Here is an 18,423-nt window from a genome sequence, read left to right on the forward strand (position 1 = left end):
ATCCGAAGCAACGCTGCCGAGCGATGGCATTTACGGCTGGGCACGAAAAGTCTGAGCCTTCTTACTTTCCCCTCCCCGGCCGTCGGTGGAGGTTGGGGTGCGGTAACTCCAAGTTGGGGAGTCCGCACAACGCGACCCAGAGTGTGCGCAGGAAGTTAAGCGAGGCCCGGGTCACCGGTCCCCGCCGCCACCGGGACGCAGGCCCACGCCACGCACCTGCGCCCCGCGCCCCGCCGCGCCGCTTCCTGCCCCGCGCGTGCCGCGCTCACGTGACCGGGCCTGGGCGGAGCCGGGGCGGGCGGGGATCACCTGAACAAGGGAGTCATGTGAGCGGGGCGGGGGAGGGGGCGGTGCCGGGCGCGGTCACGTGACGCGGTTCCGGGGCCGCCGCCGCCGCCGCCGCCGCCGAGCCCAGCCGAGCCGAGCCGTGCGCCCCTCGGGCTCCCGCTCCGCTCCCGCTCGTCTCGCGCCTCTCTCCGTCTCCACCTCAGTCTCCGCCCTGGCGGCGCGACCATGTCCCGGGCGCGGCCCCCGGCAGCCGCGCGCCGCTAGCCCCGCGCTCGCCGCGCAGCCAGGGCCGGGCGCGATGGGGGCCGCCGCCGGCCGGAGCTCCCACCTGGGGCCCGCGCCCTCCGGCTGCCCGCTGCTCTCCCTGCTCCTGCTGCAGCTGCTGCTGCTGCTGCTCGTCTTGGCCCCGGGAGCCGCGCGGGCCCAGGGCGCCGAGTTCCCCGAGCTGTGCAGGTGGGTGGCCCGCCCGGGCGCAGGCTTCGCTCGAGGTGCCCGGGGCGCGCAGCGGGGCTGGTGTGTGGTGGTGAGGGGGGGGGGGCTGGGGCGCTCTGCGGACGGGCTGGGCTCCCCGAGTCTCCTTTAGCCCGGGTTTGGGTTCCCTCGTCCCCGAGGGAAAGTTGCCCTCAGAGTGGCGAAGGATGAGAGACCGAGGGGTCGCGCGGGCGGGGGGCGCGGGGTTCTCGCCGTCCTGGCACTGGCCCAGGGTGGGGGGAGGCCGCTGTCTCGCCACTTGTGGCTGTCACTAAGTCCGGGCGGCTTTGTGTGCGAGCAGCCGGCCGCCCCGACTCAACCGGGTGACACGCTGCGGGCGCCCTCCGCCCAGCGCCTGCCCTCTCACAGCGGTGCGCCTGCGAAAGTTGGAGGACGCAGGAACTACAGCTTTGCTTTGTTCCCGCTGCACGTTTTTCTCAAAGTTCCACCAGCGGGACTTTGGAGAGGCCCCTTAGTGTGGAAGGACACCCACACGAATGGCCTTACTGGGGTGGGAGGGGTTGGTTTCATTTGCTGATTGATTTCCTGCTTGTAGGTTTTCCATGTTCTCTTTAAAGTAGCTTTTCTGCAGAAGGTGACTTTTTTTTTTTTTTTTTTTTTTTTGATCGAGGGAATGGAGGGTGGTCATCCTGTATTGGCTTTCAAGACTTTACCCTTCACTTCTCCGAGCCTAACTTCCTGTCTAGTTGCTCACATGATGTCATTGTCTCCAGGGTGGATTATTCTAGTGGAGTCTTTTGCTCTGGGAATCATGATTGTATAATCGCTAGACCCGTCGAGGGCTGTTAGTGCCCTGTGCTGGTTAGGACAGGAGTCCTGGGGGGTGAGGAACTGCCCGTTAGGAGGATTTTCTGACCAACCTTTTCTGAGCTGTTTAGGATGACAGAAAATCCAACTTTTATTGATTTTTTAAACTTTGGTAAAAAGGGAGCAGGATGAAGAGCTCAGAAAGACCAGCAAACAGTCAAAGAGCTGCCAGTGGCACTAGGAGGTTCCTTCTCAGAATGAGTTGAACCTGCTTTGAACTGAACTTTGAGTTTGTGGTGTGGTTTATGGGATTCTGGTTTTTCCCCTGTGTCAGAGATGGTCTCATTCGTACCTCTGAGGTTAGAGCTTGTTCTTAGGAGACTGAGGCTGAGCTCACAACAGGAATTCTGTGCAAGGGCCGTGTTCTTTATTTCTCTTCCCTTTTTCTTGTGGGGGGGGGACAGTCGGATGGAGGGTTCACTGCACATTCATTTTTAGGCAGGCTGCCTCCTCACATACATACTACACCGTAATCAGCATGGTGCGTGGTACACACAAAAGGGGGGCAGCTTCTGCAAGGTCAGGCTGCAGCTTGCGTTTAAAGAAGGTTTTGGAATAATGGCTGCTGTGAGCAGCCCTCTCCATAGGAAATTAACTCAGCTGGGCTAGTGGTATTGAAGTCTTGGACTTGTTAGCAAATTGGAATTTATCTTTTAAGAGCTAAGGTTAAAGTTGGCTTCAAGCGCAGACCCATACATAGTGGCTGAGGCAAGGGGCCCTTAGTTTCGCATCACGTTAGTCCTCACAGCCTCATCTGCGAGTGGAACGTGGCCTCTGGGTCCAGTAGGCAATGGCCTTTGTATCTTTAACTTAGCGAATGCTAGAGAGTGCTCTTGGGTGATGTGCGCTGTTAGTGTGATAAATGTGTCCTCTGCAGTCTCAGAATGCCTTTAAAGTTGGCGTGTTTACTTTTTCTGCCAGAGTTCTGTAGGACAGCAAATCTCCCAGTTAATTCAGGGGTGTGCTTGCACACATTTCTTTTCCCTGTTACCGCTCTGTGGTTTTGCGTTGAGACTTCTCCAGAGCCCTGCATAATCTCAGCTTTAAACTCCATATTCTGCCAAATGAAAACGTTCCTATTTGTTCCTGTTTTAAATGAGTATCTTGGCTTAAATGCTTGTTACAACTTTTGTGTGTGTGTGTGTGTGTAAAAAATCTGTGTATTTTTATGAGATAACACTGGCTAAAAGTTCCTTGACTCTAGCATATATTTGAAGAGTACGAATGGGAGCTGATAATTTGTTTTTAATGTCTTTATTTTTGAGAGGGAGAGCGCTAGCAGGGGAGGGGCAGAGAGAGGGCAGAGAGAGGACAGAGGATCTGAAGCGGGCTCTGTGCTGGCAGCAGAGAGCCCAACGCGGGGCTCCAATCCACAAGCTTTGAGATCATGACCTGAGCTGAAGTCGGACGCTTAACCGACTGAGCCACCCGGGTGCCCCAGAGCTGATGATTTTTTTAATCCAGTATGAAAAGTTCTGCTAAGTATCACCAAAGCAGAGTGTGTTCAACTGCCTTTTTATTCCATCTCTGGGTGTCCATTGGCTGAAATGTGAATAACCCACCCAGATCTGCAGTAGGGAGTATGAAAACTAGACCGCTCCAAGTATTACTGTTTGCGTAGCTTGGTCAAGTGATAGCAGACCCTAGGTAGACGTCCCCAGTAGACTCAAGGATTACATTCCAAGTATTTGTAAATTGCTTGTTCGCAACACAGAACACAGTTTTCCATTGGAAATTGTCTTGTTCGCGGTGGCTTGGTGCCTAGGGCAGTCCCCAGACACCCACCATCCACGCCACAGGTGGGGAGTGCCCAGACACTGTACAGCTTTAACTGGAGCCCTGCAGTAAATTCTCATCATCTCGAAATAATAGAGTTGGATCCTGGGAAGCAACTTCTGTGAAGCCCAGCTCTCTAGAACCAGAGAAGGCACTTTTCATCTGCAGTCCCTTAGAACCAACACGAGGGAGGTTGAGTCTGCTTCAGGGCTGCCTGCAGGTCACCTGGTGAGGCCCCCGGGGTGAGGGCAGAGCTTGGGGCCAGCCGCGGCCCTGCTCTCTCCTGGGGTAAGGCTGTGGCAGGGGTCCCGTCCCTGGTGCAGTTAGTTACCGGGAGGGATGCCGGCAACACAGAGAGCTATTTCAGCAGGATCTTTAACTGCATCTGTGCACCTGGGGGACAGAACTGGTCTCTGTGAGTTGTGCACTGGAAAGCAGGGACGAAAAAGGCGATGTTCCCGAAGTGTGTCTGGCTCTCCGCAGTGCTTAATGTGCTTCTCGTTAGAGCAAGTCAGTCGTGTGTTTTCTAAGACTCGAGAGCATTGCCATGCCGGGTGAGTCCTGTGCTGTGGAAGAAGTTGGTGATTTTTAGTCACTCAGCTGTTTTTTTGGGAGGCAGTGTGCTAGCAGAAAGAAGGCATTTCCCGAGGCCGGTGTGAGTGGCTGTGGGTCTGGCCATGTACAGAGGTCCTGAGGAAGGAGGAGTGTTAATGCTGGTGAGGAATGTTTGGAGGTCAGTAGGGCTGGAACAGTGAGAACAAGGGGGGGTAGGGCAGAAGCCAGGCCTTGCAGAGTCGCCAGAAGTCACCCAAAGTGACCAAAATGCTCTCTGCTCGTCAGTAGCTTTACTCATCGCCGTGGGATTTACACTTTGTAAAATGCCGTCTTGCATCGTATGTAGTAGGTGAGTTTCCTGTTTGTTTAGGTGTTAACATCCTTAGTAAGTGAGGTCTTAATAGTTTGTACTAGTTATAAAATAATGCATTGGGTTGCATGATTTAAGTAAAATACTTTATAATTTATTCAGAACAAGTTTCCTCCCAGTTGTTTGGGTACAAATGCTGGAAAGTTTTTATTATATCAAGAACAAGAGAATAACGAGGCCAGCCGGGAGTTGGGGTTGGTTTAGTTGCTGTCTCTAAGGAGATTTTTTTTTTCCTGCGATTTTTCTGAAGGAACAATGCTTGTATGCTTAATTTGGGCCACATGTTAAACCTGGACCACATGCATTTGTGTGTGTAGATTTCTTGCAACAATAAGTGTGGGGAGAAGCCCAAGATGGTTAAATTATGGGTACATTAGACCTCATGCATTGATTCTTAGAGCAGCGTCCTGACAGATTCCCAGGAAATGAATTCCTGATTGGATTTCCCACCTTTTATCAGTGTTTCATAGAAAGAGTTTTAAAAGATGAGGCTGAGAAAAATGATTCAGATGTTCTCATCTGTATTTTGATCTTGGCATGTAAAACTGTATTGAGCTGGGCAGATGATTCAGTAGGGTATCAGAACTGGGATTTTGCGGCAGAAAGTACCTCATTACTTTGCTGGTTACTTCTTTTTTTGTTTTCTTCCTTTTTGTTGTCCTAGCCACAGAGGTCTATCTCTTGGTAATGCCCCCACTGGCCAGTGATGGTGTATGCGAAGGTGGAATACCTGTGGCCCCTTTGTGCCTTCCTCATAGCTGACTCATGACCAGTGAGGGACAGAGGCCTGGACTTATGCTGATTGTGTCTCCTCATGTTTGATCCTTGCAAGGTGACGCAGGATTCAGTTATTTTCCAGTAATTTCTTAAGCAGAGGGACAATTAGGAGCCAGAGCCGGAATGGAGACACCACAAATGGAGTGGCGCATCGGAATCCTAGAAGTTTGTGCTGGCCACGACTGCTCTCCCTAGGGAGGCAGCAACCATGCACACCCTTCTCTCCTTGTTCTTGTTAATTTTAAATAGTGTAATCTTAGTTTTGATTTTTCTCTTTGGTTTAGGAAAAATCTAGGTGTTAACTGGTTTTTGGCTAGTATGAATACAGCTGTTGAGTATTTGCAAACGAGTCCGTGTGGACTTGTGCATTCATTTTTCTCTTGAGTAGATACACAGGCGTGGAATGGTTCACCGTATGGTGTTTCACTCTGAGAGCTGTCAAGCTGTATTCAGAAGTGAGTGTCCATTTTGCATTCCCACAGGCCACGTGTGAGAGTTCCAGTTCAGTGTCCTGGTCAACACTTGATCTCACCAGTTTTAGTTTTAGTCATTCTGGTGGGTTTGCAGTGTATCTCAGTGTGGTTTTAATTTCCGTATCCCCGATTCATGGTGTCGGATATCTTTCCTCGTATTTATTGGAATGTCTAATGATGTTGAACATCTTCCATGTGTTTATTGACCATTTGGACGGCCTTCAGCAATGTCTCTTTATTAAAACCAGTCTTTTGTCACCACCCACCCCCCTGACAAAGTTTTGTGTGTGTGTGGGGGTGGGGGGTGGGCAGTGGTCATCTTAATGAGTTTTAAGAGCTCTTTATGTATTCTGAGTACAAGTCCTTAGGTATGTGTATTGTGTACTATGAATATTTTTTCCAGTCTTTGGCTTTCCTTTTCATTTTCTTAATGTATACTTTGTCAACAGATATTTTTTCATTTTGATGAACTTCAATTTATCTTTTTTGTTTGCTAATCTATTTTTATTTATTTTTTAATTCTATTTTTTATTTTTTTTAATTTACATCCAAATTAGTTAGCATATAGTGCAACAATGATTTCAGGAGTAGATTCCTTAGTGCCCCTTACCCATTTAGCCCATCCCCCCTCTCACAACGCCTCCCGTAACCCTCAGTTTGTTCTCCATATTTATGAGTCTCTTCTGTTTTGTTCCCCTCCCTGTTTTTATATTATTTTTGTTTCCCTTCCCTTATGTTCATCTGTTTTGTCTCTTAAAGTCCTCATATGAGTGAAGTCATATGATATTTGTCTTTCTCTGACTAATTTCACTTAGCATAATACCCTCCAGTTCCATCCATGTAGTTGCAAATGGCAAGATTTCATTCTTTTTGATTGCTGAGTAATACTCCATTGTGTGTGTGTGTGTGTGTGTGTGTGTGTGTGTGTGTGTGTGTGTGTATACCACATCTTCTTTATCCATTCATCCATCAATGGACCTTTGGGCTCTTTCCATACTTTGGTTATTGTTGATAGTGCTGCTATAAGCATGGGGGTGCATGTGCCCCTTCGAAACAGCACACCTGTATCCCTTGGATAAATGCCTAGTAGTGCAGTTGCTGGGTTGTAGGGTAGTTCTATTTTTAGTTTTTTGAGGCACCTGCAGACTCGTTTCCAGAGCGGCTGCACCAGCTTGCATTCCCATTATCTTTTTTTTTTTTTTTTTTTTAATGGTTTGTGTTTTTTGTTTTTTGTTTTTTTTTGCAGCTTAAGAAATCTTTACTTGCCCTAAAGTTTCGCAACCTTAACTGTATTGACGTTTAGGCTGGGTAATTCTCTGTCATGGGGGCTCTTGTACATTATAGGATGTTACATAGCATCCCTGACCTCTACTCGCTAGATGCCAGGAGGGACCCCCCTCCCTCCCCCGCCCTCCCAGTTATGACAGACAACATGTCTTCAGACATTTTAAATGGCTGCTGGTGGCCAAAATTACTTCCAGTTGAGAACCATTGGTCTACTAAACAGATTTTCTCTTATGGTTGTCTGGAAGTTTTATAGTTTTAACTTTTATGTTTAGCCCTAGGATCAGTTTTTTTTTTGGGGGGTGTTTAATTTTTATGTATGGTGTGAGGAGAAGGTGAACGTTTATTTCTTCCATGAATGCATCTAGTTCTGTTTGCTAGTATTTTATATAGGATGCTTATAGCTGTGTTTTAGTGAGATTGGACTGTAATTTTCTTTGCCATGCTGTTCTTGGCTGAGTTTAGCATCGAGAGCATGTTTGCTTTGTGGAAAGAGCTAGGAAGCTTTTAGTATTTTATATGTTGTGGAGCAGTTTTGTGTAAGATGGGCATGTTCTCTTACTTAAATTTTGGTAGAACTCACCAGTAAAGCTCTCTGGGTCTGGTGTCTTTGAGGAGGTAGAGTACAGTGGGGGAGGAGTTTTGATTATGGTTTCAGTTTTATCCTCTTTATTTAGCTAGTTAGATTTGCAACTTTTTCTTGAGCCAGTTGACCGAAACTCCATATTTTCTAGGAAGTTGTCATGTTAATTTCACATTCGTATATAAAAACGTAGCATGCTACCTCCTAGTTTTGACAATAACCCTTTGTATCTCTAGGTAAGTTAAAAAATATTCTGATTTTAATTGTGCACTTTTTTCTTCATACTTACTAAAGATTTGTTTACCCTTTTCAGTCTTTAAAAGAACTATCGTTTTACATTCACCGTCTCTCTCACCATTTATTTTCAATTTTATTAGTTTCTGCTCTCTATTGGTAATTTCATTGAAAAGCTTAGATCTTTTATTTTAAATCATTTTATGTAACATGAGATGAATTTAAAGCTATATGTTTCTTTGTTCTGAGGACTGTACCACTCAGAGGTTTGTTACATATTTTTTTTTATCCTTAAATTTTAAATATTTTCTTTCAGGATGCAAAAGTTTAACTATTTCAACTTCCTGGACCCACTAATTTTTTAGAATCTTTTTCCCCTAGGTAAATGGCTCCCTCCCCCTTCCCGCCCTGCCTCCCCCTTCCCCTCCCTGTCCCCCGCTCCCTTCGCGTCCCCCCCTCCCTTCCCCACTGTGGCTAGTAAACGTGGTGGAATTTAGTGACATTTCCCCTGTGGCCTAGCACCTAGTCAAGTTGGGAGTGTTCTGTGTGTTTGGAACAACTCTTCTCCCTTTGGGTCAAAGTTTCTTTTATTGTGCTGTTCAGCTTTTCTTTATTGTAACTTATTCTTTGTCTTGCTCCACCGGTCTTTTATACTTTGTATCTGGCTACTGCTATGAACAGAGTTCCAGAAGAATGTCTTGCTTCCTGTCTCCCAGTTTAGCCAATCTGTTGCTCATAGGTTCTTAAACTTTTTAATTTTTTAATTCTTCATTTTAACAAGGTCTCCAGTTGATATGTATCCAGAGCTGCCTGTGACCCCACCTGTCTTCACGGCCCTGCAGCTTTCATCATTTCTGGGAAGATGGGCTGGAAAGTTGTGCTCTCCTTGCTCTGTCACTTCTCCTTCCTTGGGCCCTGGGTCCTCTGCTGGAGTTTGCCCTCTCGTTTCCATGGTGGTGCCCTTCTGATGACTGGTGATTCTTGACTGTGGTCTTTGCAGTACGTCTCCTTTGGGACATTTGTTGCTTGTCCTAGTGCAGCTGTGCAGGGTAGGGCTCAGCAGTTGTTGGATCTTGGCTCTGAGTGGTTTGGGGGGAGCTTGGGGGATGGGCAGGGCGGGCCTCTGGCTGCTGTATCTCCCTGTCTGCTCTTCAAATCTCGGGAATTTCTGCCTTCCCAGGTATCCCCCCCGCCCCCCCCCCCCCAGCCTGAGCCTGCCAGGAGATAGCTGATAAACCCTGTGTTCACTGCTGTTGGCCAAGTGCAGTGTGTTCTCCTAGGAGCTGGATTACGGAGTTGGCTGTGGCAGATCTCTTTTCTCTGGATCTCAGTTTCCTTTGCAAGAGAGGGCCGTTCCTCCTGAAAGTGGCCATCCTGGTTTGGAAATTGGACTCCTCTCTTTACTAGTTATAAGGTCTCAGGCCAGTCACTGATCCTTACAGACCTTGATTTCCTTTTGTGCCAAATCAGGGTGCTGGACAAGTTTTCAGGGCTGGTTTGAGAATTAGAGAATTTCAGTGCCTGCCCCCTCCTCAGTGTTCAGAAACGGTGGCGGTGGTGATTACGTTTTGTCTGTTTAACGTTGCATTGTCTCCATGATATTTTTAGCCTCTTACTCTGCACCCCCCTCACCCCCCCACCCGCCCCAGGTTCTCCGTTAGTGCCGTGGGGTTTCTGCCTCAACCAGAGAGCATCTCTTCTGTAGCCGATTTCTACAGTGGCGCTCCACTGAAGAGTCCTTTTGAGAAAGAAATGTTTCCATCCTTTGAAGAAGTTGAAAAATCATGAGACTGTGTGATTCTCGGGGTCCATTTTGCATCCAGAATTCTGTGGTTGTGAAGTATGCATCCTTCAGGATTCCTTCAGTTGTGAGTTGGGGAAAAGCCCAACTCAGATTCCCTCGGACAAGGAGAAGCTTGATGATAGGAGGTGTGGGCTTTGGGCCGACGCAGATGCCATATGGCCTGCGGGCCCGGGTCCTCCCCTGCCGTTTCCTTGGCTGGTCTGCCTTCCCCGGGGGGCGGGGGCGGCCACAGCCGTGCAGAACCGGCCTCCCCGGCCATCTCCTGGAGGGGTGAGAGGCCCAGCTGACTCCCGCCAGGGCGGGAGGGGGTGGTGCCCGGGCGGGGGGGGGGGGGGTGGGGGGGGTGGGGGGGGTGGGCCCTGGGTCCCAGGCTGTGTGCTGTAGGTGGGGGCGGGGAGCCAGCCGGCGGGCCGGGGTGGGGGAGGGGAGAGCACTTCCTGAAGTCCACTGTGCTGTACAGCTGGAAAAACGGCTGCTGCTGGCTGGGTCCTTGAGGTGCCCCGAGCCGTGTGTCATCTGCCTGTTTTCGTCCTTGTGTTAGCGGGTGCGGGGGGCCACGGTGGCGGAAATGCCAGTCGCTCTCCTTCCTGCGAGCACAGAACCTGCCCTTCAGATCAGCCAGAGATCTTTGGTGGGATTTTCCTGTTCACTTTTGTGTGCTTTTAGATGCCCTGGGGCAGCTGTGCCCTCGAGTAGACCGTAGACCGAGGGAGGGAGGGCGGCCTGCTTGGGCGGAGGGAGCAGATTCTTCTGAGTATTTCGGCTCACGGCGAGCGAGGGGACCTGTGGAAATTAGAGAGGCTGTGACGGTATCGACCTTACTTTTGGTGCAGGGTATGGACGGAGAGATTACGAAATGTGGGAGCGGTGACAAGTGGCCTTTGAGATGTGGTTGCCGGTGGGTGGCCTGGGAGGAAGGTTGAGGAGGTGTCTTTTCAATCGGAGCCTTCGTGCTTGGGTGCCGTAAATACTCTCCGCACACCCGTGCGTGTGTGGTACTAACCTGTGCATGTGGAGAGCCCACTGAGGCGTAGACGGGCCCGGCGGATTTGGACCGGGTGTGAATTTCATTTGTTGGCGTCAGACGTCAGCTTCGCTCTGAAACCAGCTCCGCCTTGTACACCGATGTCTTGTCCTGGAAACAGTCTGCCCCCCAAGACTTCCTGCTCTTCACCCCCTGTCTGAAAACAGAAAACCAAACCACCAGAATGGAAGTCCTGAAGAAGTGGGTTCCTACGAGTGACAAGGGTGCGTCTCCACTGAGTCACCCTTGCGGTTCCTCTGACCCTCCTCCACCTGCCGCCTGCCCTGCCGCAGATGTTTACTCACTGCAGGCACAGTGGGAAGCCAGCGTGGCTTCTCTTTTCTGTCTTCTAGAGTCGGCCCTTTGGTTGTCACTTTGGTTGACACTGGGGGAGGGACCAGCCGCGGGTGGGGCCGTTTCCAAGAGGCTGTGCAAGCGGAGAGCGCGGAGGAAGTGCCTCGAGCGGGGGACCCCGTGTCGGGTGCTCTGGAGGGGAGCACGGCTGACGTGGCTAGGGCGTGGCAGAGGGGCCATTGGGGCCGGAGCAGCATGAGTGCCCGAGGGAGCAGGAGAGGACTGGAAGGAAGAAGTAGCTGGGGACCGGGTCCCATAGGCCCTTGTAGTGAGGGATGGGGGCGGGGCCTGGGAGGATTTTGAGCCCGGGAGTGACATAGGGGATGTCCAAAAGGGGGAAGCTGGGATTTTTGATAGACCAGGTTAGAAGTTAGAGCAGGTCGGATGGGGGTTGTAGCAAAGGGTGTAGTGAGAAGTGGTGGGAGTTGGATATTTTGAAGGTGGGGCTGATGATGGCTTCGGGATGCGAGGAGAGAGAGAGAGGTTCGGTCTGTGCAGTTGGAAGTTGTGTTGCGGTGGAGTTGCTGTTTTCGGAGAAGGGGAGAGCTGGTGGAGCTGCTCTACGGGGAAGACGGGGCGTTCGGCTTGGCCGCGTCGCTGTGGGGATGCCTCCTGGCATCCAGGGTGGAGCTCAAGTGGACCTCCGAGCTGTGCCTTCGGGGCGAGGGCAGTCCCTCGGGCTGGGGCTGTCTGTTTGGGGGCCACTGCGTATCAGGAGCACTGTATCGGGAGCACTGGAGAGTACTTAGGCAGTGGTGGAGGCAGAGTCTGAGGTACGGATGCTGGGGGACCTGCCGGGGAGGCTGACGAAGAGATGCCAGGGGCCTGGGATGGGAACCAAGAGAGCGCGATGTCCTGGAAGGCCAGGGAAGACCAGGCTGGAGGAAGGAAGTGGTCAGGCCTGTCAGGTGGGAGCACCGACTACCACAAAGGCGTAAAAGTGACCGTTGGCTTTGGCAGCACAGAGAGAGGTCTTTTTTGGTGACGATGGAGGTGTTGGTGAAAGCCTGGTTGGCTTTGAGGGAATGTGAGCACAGGACACGGGGACAGTAGGTCTGGAGTTTGCTGTAAAGGGATCAGAGCAGTGGCTGGTGGCTGCTCTGGCTTGTGGGATCAAGGGAGAGTGTCGTAAAAAGTGGGGTGTAGTGGTGCCTGGGTGGCTCAGTCGGTCAAGTGTCTGACTTCTGCTCAGGTCATGATGTCACGGTGTGTGGGTTTGAGCCCCGCGTCGGGCTCCCTGCTGTCAGCTCAGAGCCTGGAGCCTGCTTCGGATTCTGTGTCTCTCTTTCTCTCTCTCTGCCCCTCCCTGACTCATGCTCTGTCTCTCTCTGTCTCTCAAAAATAAATAAACATAAAAAAAATTTTTAAAAAGGTGGGGTGTAGCACGGTAGGTTTGTACGCTGAAGGGAGTGGTCCATCACGGACAGGAAGGTTGGTGACCCAGGGCGAAGGGAGAGAAGGAAGGAGAAGACAGAGGAAGCAAAACTCGGGGTGCTGTCCCCAAGTAGGGGACGAGTCTGGTGGCCAGGGTGCCGTGAAGCATGGGCCTTAGTGAGGTGAGGGAAGGCACAATGTGTGAGGACCATGCAGGTAAGCCATCAAGGTAGACTTGATGGAAACATGGGAGTTTCTATCTTAACTTCCACAGCGAATTAAGAAGCACGATCTCTGCCGAGGGTAGCAGTTAAGCAAACAGCGGCCTTTTCTCTTCAGGTCACATTTACGTCGGTGACGCTTTTACTGTGGCCCTGTGGCGGAGGTGGCCTGTGCTCCAAGGCCAGACAGGCCTCTTTGGAGGGCTGGCTCAGCCACTTCCTGAGCTGGTGACAGGAGGCAAGGTCATGGACCTCAAAGGGCCATCATGCTGTGTCTGCAGGGGGCACAGCACGGACAGGGGGCCTGGACGGATTGGGTGAAGTTGAGTGATGGTGTTTGCAGACCGGTCAGCAGAAGTGTGGGCCACAGACTTGCCCTTGTTCTTCTAAGAGCTCGTAAGGCCGAGATGAGCTAGCGTTGACCTACTTAAGTGATCTCACGGAGGCGATGCCCACCCCGGCACTGACTGAGTGCCCTGTGTGTGTGTGGTTCCTTTTCCCGGTTGGGTGTTAGGTCCTGCTGAGCTGTGTGTGCCAGTCTGACGTTGGAGCCCGGCATCTTCAAAGCAGAGCCTTTTCTCCCGTGTGAACCTCGCCGGCCTAGTGAAGAATGAGCCCCCGACAGTGGCCTCACTGCCGTCCCGCAGCTGAGTTGACTGCCCGGCACCCAGGAGGGCAGACCGTCCCTGTGGTTGGGGCTCGGAAGGAATGGCACGGGGTCTGGGAGGGTTTTCTGGGACACCGGTGACAGCTTACCAGGGGGCGGAACATTCGGGTTTGAATTCTATGCCATGCGCTGGTGGGTTGACTTTAAAAGCAGTCAAATTCAGATATCTGTATAATGAGGGAGGTTTAGCCCATAATCCAAGCCTCCTTTATGCATAGGAGCAACAAAGTATTCGAGCATCCCGGTGATTACTCTGATTTTTAAAGAAGTCCTCACAGAGCAGGGTTGAGGGTTGAAATACAGGCCCGCATCCTGCTACCATATGGAGTGGACCTGAGCAAAAAGGCCACAGGCGCAGCAGAGGAAAGACGGGCCGTCCTTTCTGGTAGCTTCGTGTTGCAAAGGGGCCCCTGCCAGTTTATTGAGAATCCCACACCTTGCACTGCCCTGGAACCTCCTTAGGAAGACTGTGTCCCGTCCTGTCCTTTGCCTCTGCTGCTCTGCCAGAGTTTCAGATGCATCAGACTTCTGTTCTGGTGGCAGCTGGTGGCCCTGTGGCCTTAGCGTGGGTAGGCCCAAAGTGGCTGTCCTGTCCTGAGAGATCCTGGGAGGCAGCAGAGGGGTGTGTGTGTGTGCGCGCGCCTTAAGGCCCCCACCCCCACCCCCCAGTCTCTGTCTTCAGCTCTGCCAGCTCTGTGGAGATGGCCCAAGACCAGGGCCTGCCCCTCTCACTTCCTGGCCAGTGTTACGTGACATTCCTTTAGGAGGGCTCCAAGCCAAAGTACCTTTTTTTGTAAACTCCATTTTTAAAGCTGCCCGAAGCCTTCTATTGACCAGATGAAAGCCTTAAATCTTAGTCTCTCAAAAGTTGTACGTTCCTAGTCATGATTTTCCTCAGGGTGACTTTGTGTGGCAGCTGAGTTTTGCAGATGAGGAAGTTGGGGCTTCAGAGATCAAGCATGTCCCACACAGCTGGGCAGGGTGGGGCGGGAGTCGGAGCCAGGTCTGTGGGCTCTCTCCACTCGCCCTGGCACCTTTCCAAGTGCAGCTCACCTCCCTCCCTATTTCACATGACCTCTGTTAGTCACTCGTGGCGCTGTTTTAAAGCTCTGCCCCCCCCCCCCCGTCCCCCCCCAGCCCATCCCATGGCGCCTTAGGCTCTGGTGCCGTCTCAGAGCCTTGCTTCCAGCCGGGTGCCTCTCTAGCCAGCTGGCTTCTCGCTCCCAGACCCTGCGGAACTACCTGGGAAAACCAAAAGCTGACGTCTGGCACTTTCTTGCCTTTTTTTTTTTTTTTTTTTTTTTTTTTTTTTTTTGGTGCAGGCCTCATATCTTTATCCACAGCTTTGTGGGTTTGTTAGAATAGGAAGTGAAGTACTTCCTATATAAGCTTTTGCCATGCTGTGTCAAACTCATGTGTCCCCTGGCCTTCAGACCGGGGTGCAGATTTATCGTGCCAAATCAGATTCTTCTCCCTTGGTGTCAGCCGCAGAGAGCTGTCGACAACAGTGGTTACAGCAAGCTCTTGTCCTTCTCCTGCAAATGTCCATTTTGGAAACCCTGCCTCTTTCCGCGCCCTCCTTTTCCCCTGCATCCTCCCCTCCCCCTTCTTAAATTTAGGAGACCGTTCCAGATTTTTGAAGGTTAGCGAGCTGGATATACGAGCTGAGAAACTATCTGGTAATGATAAGGGGCAGAAGTGAGCCAAACGATTTCCGGAATATTCTGCAAGAGGACTTGGATGCAGGCCAAAAGTAGGAAAATCTTTTTTTGATGTTCAGGTTGGAAAGACTTTCCCCCTCGTCCCCCAAATTTTAGATCTGCTGCTCACTCTAGATTCAGAGAAACATTCCTCAAGCCAGTTATTGTGTGCTGTGAATTTAGAATGTATATTACTGAGCTTTGTTGTTCTTTTTTAAAAAAGAAACCAAATTATAGATTTGCACATGCTTATTAATTTTATTACTGATTCCATCATACCCGTATACTGCTTTTTATACCAATAATTAATTGTAGGCCAGTAATAAAAAGTTTAATGGCTACATGACCATTACCATAACCCTGACTCATAGAGCGTGAGGGAACGAAGGTATATTTCAGGAGTGTGGCTGTGTGGCACTACGTGTGAAGAGTTGGTGAGGGTTCATGGACCTGTTTTGTGTTGGAGGGAAGGAACTCAGTTTCCTGAGATTTTTTGTTTTCTTTAAGACGTTGGGCATAGCCTACATTTTATTTATTTATTAAAAAAATTTTTTTAATGTTTATTTATTTTTGAAAGAGAGGGAGACAGAGTGTGAACAGGGGAGGGGCAGAGAGAGAGCAAGACACAGAATCCGAAACAGGCTCCAGGCTCCGAGCTGTCAGCACAGAGCCCGACGCGGGGCTCGAACTCACGGACCGTGAGAGATTATGACCCGAGCCGAATTCGGACGGTTTACCGACTGAGCCACCCAGGCGCCACATATCCTACATTTCGTAACTGAATTTTATGTACTTGATTTTAAAATGTTAGTTGTTTTAAAAAACGTAAGGACCTCAAATTCCGTTTTGCAAGATACCACGGTTTTGCAGGTATTCAGTGATGACAGATGTGAAAACTTACTTGTCCCAGTAAGATGCCAAGTTCAAATAGTTTAAGCCTACTGTCCAGGTGTACCTCTGTGGCTTTTCCTTTTGAATTTTCTTTCTTCTGGACAGACCTCAGTCAGTGGAGATGGTTCTGTGTTTCTTCATGAAGCTTTCTGAGCTACAGGCGATTGTGTTTGGCCAGCTGGATTTGCTTCTTCGTCGCTGCCCCTAGATTGGTTTATTCTTGACCAGGACGGGCCCTGCGTGTGGCATTTGCTGGAGCGTTATTGGGAAAGTGGAAATGCCTTCCTGCTTCTGGCTTGGTTGACAGTATGCTACTTGTGTGCCTCCTTCTCACTGGTAATCTGCCAACACCTTTCAGGATATTATGAAATTCAAACCAAATGAGATTAAAATGGAGCCTCTGTCCACCGAACAGACACATGGCCTGACTGTGGTCGTCCAGGACACTTTCAGCAGGGGCGGTGGGATTGCAGTCAGGGGCAGACAGTTTTGAGCTTTCTTTAAGGGAAGGGCTTGGCCTGTGTGCTCGGTTTTTATGGTGAAATTGTCCATGTTCGCGGCACATTTCAGGAGCAGGATCCACTTTAAAATCAGAGCTGTCCAAAGTCATTTGCCTTGTGTGTGACTTCTGCCCCCTCCGCCATTCCCTGCTGGATACGAAGGAGTGATTGTAGGATATTTCCGAGTTCCTGGTGACACTGTGAGACTCTTGGTTGGGGTTTCAAAGGGCAGCTCTCCGCTGAGCCAAGTACATGTTTTAAAGGAGAGTGAGTGTGAGATGCATCTCCTTCTCAGTGGCGTCCTCACCCAGCTTGGATACGCAGGGGGGCGAGGGCAGCTGTGGGTAGGGGGCTCAGGGATCGATGCTCTTTCTTCAGGAACCACTGGGTGAGTGAGGAAAGAGTTTGCAGAAGGCACCTTTGGGGTTCGGCAGTTCAGACTGTGCTGAAGAGCGGTGGAAGCGGACGGGGGTCGAGAGCAGAAGTGCAAACCCTGGGGGGAGCTCGAGTTCGGCAAATGCACGGTCTGTGGGCCACCGTGGATGGGGCAGCCTGGGTCTTCGACGGGCTCACTGTGGCTTCGCTCAGTCTGGGAGCCCACGCAGTACGGACGGAATCTGTCGTTTTGGAGGCATTTATTGCGACAGGACTTCAACTAAAGTTTTGTGGAATATTTTGTCAGTTTCAGTGTTGTAATTGAAACTATTTTCTGCGAAGTTAAAAACGCTTTTGAAAATTGAAACGAAATGAAGCAGTTCGCTGGAGTGGTTAAGCACTTACCCTTGGAGCTCAGGTAGACCAGGCACATTTCATGGCTCTGTGGCTTTGGGCGGGGGACTTGGTCTTCTGTGCCTTGGGATCTTTGGCTCCCAGGCCAGGGTGCTCGGGACCGTGGGAGGACGGTGGCTTTGCTGGGAGAGGTGTGCAGAGCCACCGCCCTGGTCCCCCACGGCTTTGTTCCCGGCGGCCCTGGGCCTGCTCATCATCGTTCTGGGAGGGGAGGCCGGGACCACCCTGAGGAGCCATGCGGCTGGGGACGCCTACCGAGAGCCAGCGTTGCATGGTGGGCACTGCCAGTCGTGCTGGCGTCACAGCTGTGGATCGAGAGGACTTACTGTGCCTACGTGCGTATCTAGAGTCGTCAGGTTTGCATGGAAATGAATTTGGATTTTTGGAGAGTGGGAGGGGGACGTCGGCTGACTACGTTTCACGCTCTGGAAAGTGAGGTAGAACGGCAAGGGTCTTGCTTGCTTTTGCTAACTTTTCAAAGCCAAGGTTCTCACACAGAAGACGTGTCCAGAAGAGCAGTTCTCACTGGGAATCGGCTGCGTCCTCTCCTCTGAGGATGTTGGCCGAATGTCGCAAGGCTGGGACCGCGGGCAGGGCTGCTGGTGCTGTTTCCCATTGACCAACTGCTTCCTTGGGCCTTTGTGGTTCTCCCTTGTTACACCTCCTCGTGCCCCGTCCTTTCCCTCGGGGTGGGGGTGGGAGTGGTGTATAGGGTAGAAGCCACAGTGACCTGGGAGACTTGATGCAGATTGGGGTGTTAGAGATTCAAGGAGACGCCCACAGGCTTTCAGACCCGTCTCGTGGGAGATGTTTGTGTAGCAGACGTATTCAAGATGCGCGCGCAAGTGTATGTGTGTGTGTAGACTGCATTTCCGCTCAGCTTGCAAATATTTTCTTCCAGACGCTTGGTAGTGTAGATTAGAAACATGCCGTGGCCATTCCGTCGTTTTTAAGTGGCGTGGCCAAGGAGTCTTCGAACCTGGGTGTTTCAGGTTGGGTTTGTGAGTGTCATTGAAGGTGCCAGCCTGGAGGGGCTGCCCTGTGGTAGGTGGCTCTGGCAACCCCCAGAAAGAAGCCAGCGCCCAAGAACTTTCATAGGGTCCTCATTGCCCCTCACTCCCATAGCCACTTACCATTTTGATAAATCTTGACAGAGCAAATAGGAAATGCAAATGGAGAAAAGAAATAAAATGGGACAGAGCAACAGTTTTCTTGCTAGGGACACTGATTTCCAGATAATCAAGACAATCTTCCCCATTTTGCTTTCTTCCCCCCCATCTCTTTTCTGCTCCCTAAACACACACTTTTTACAACTACCTTATTTAAATATCACCTCTGCGAAACCAGCAGCGGAATTCTGTTTTTAAGAAAAGCGTAGCATTTTAGGCGCTGTGTGGATTGCTTTAGAGTTGATTCCTACTAGTTGATTCATTCTAAAATGATACCTTTATGTACCTGGC

General features: G+C 50.9%; 1 protein-coding gene across 1 annotated transcript in view; it reads left to right on the forward strand.

The window, feature by feature from the left end:
* The first annotated feature begins 342 nt into the window (after positions 1-342).
* Positions 343-18,423, forward strand: part of IGF2R (insulin like growth factor 2 receptor) — a 104,120-nt gene continuing 86,039 nt past the window's right edge. Inside the window, exon 1 of the mRNA XM_045500202.1 lies at positions 343-741. Within this exon, the coding sequence (XP_045356158.1) occupies positions 587-741 (155 nt within the window). The 5' untranslated portion in view covers positions 343-586. The remainder of the gene's footprint in view (positions 742-18,423) is intronic.

Source organism: Leopardus geoffroyi, chromosome B2 (genome assembly GCF_018350155.1).
Source record: "Leopardus geoffroyi isolate Oge1 chromosome B2, O.geoffroyi_Oge1_pat1.0, whole genome shotgun sequence".
In the NCBI taxonomy this organism is placed as follows: domain Eukaryota; kingdom Metazoa; phylum Chordata; class Mammalia; order Carnivora; family Felidae; genus Leopardus; species Leopardus geoffroyi.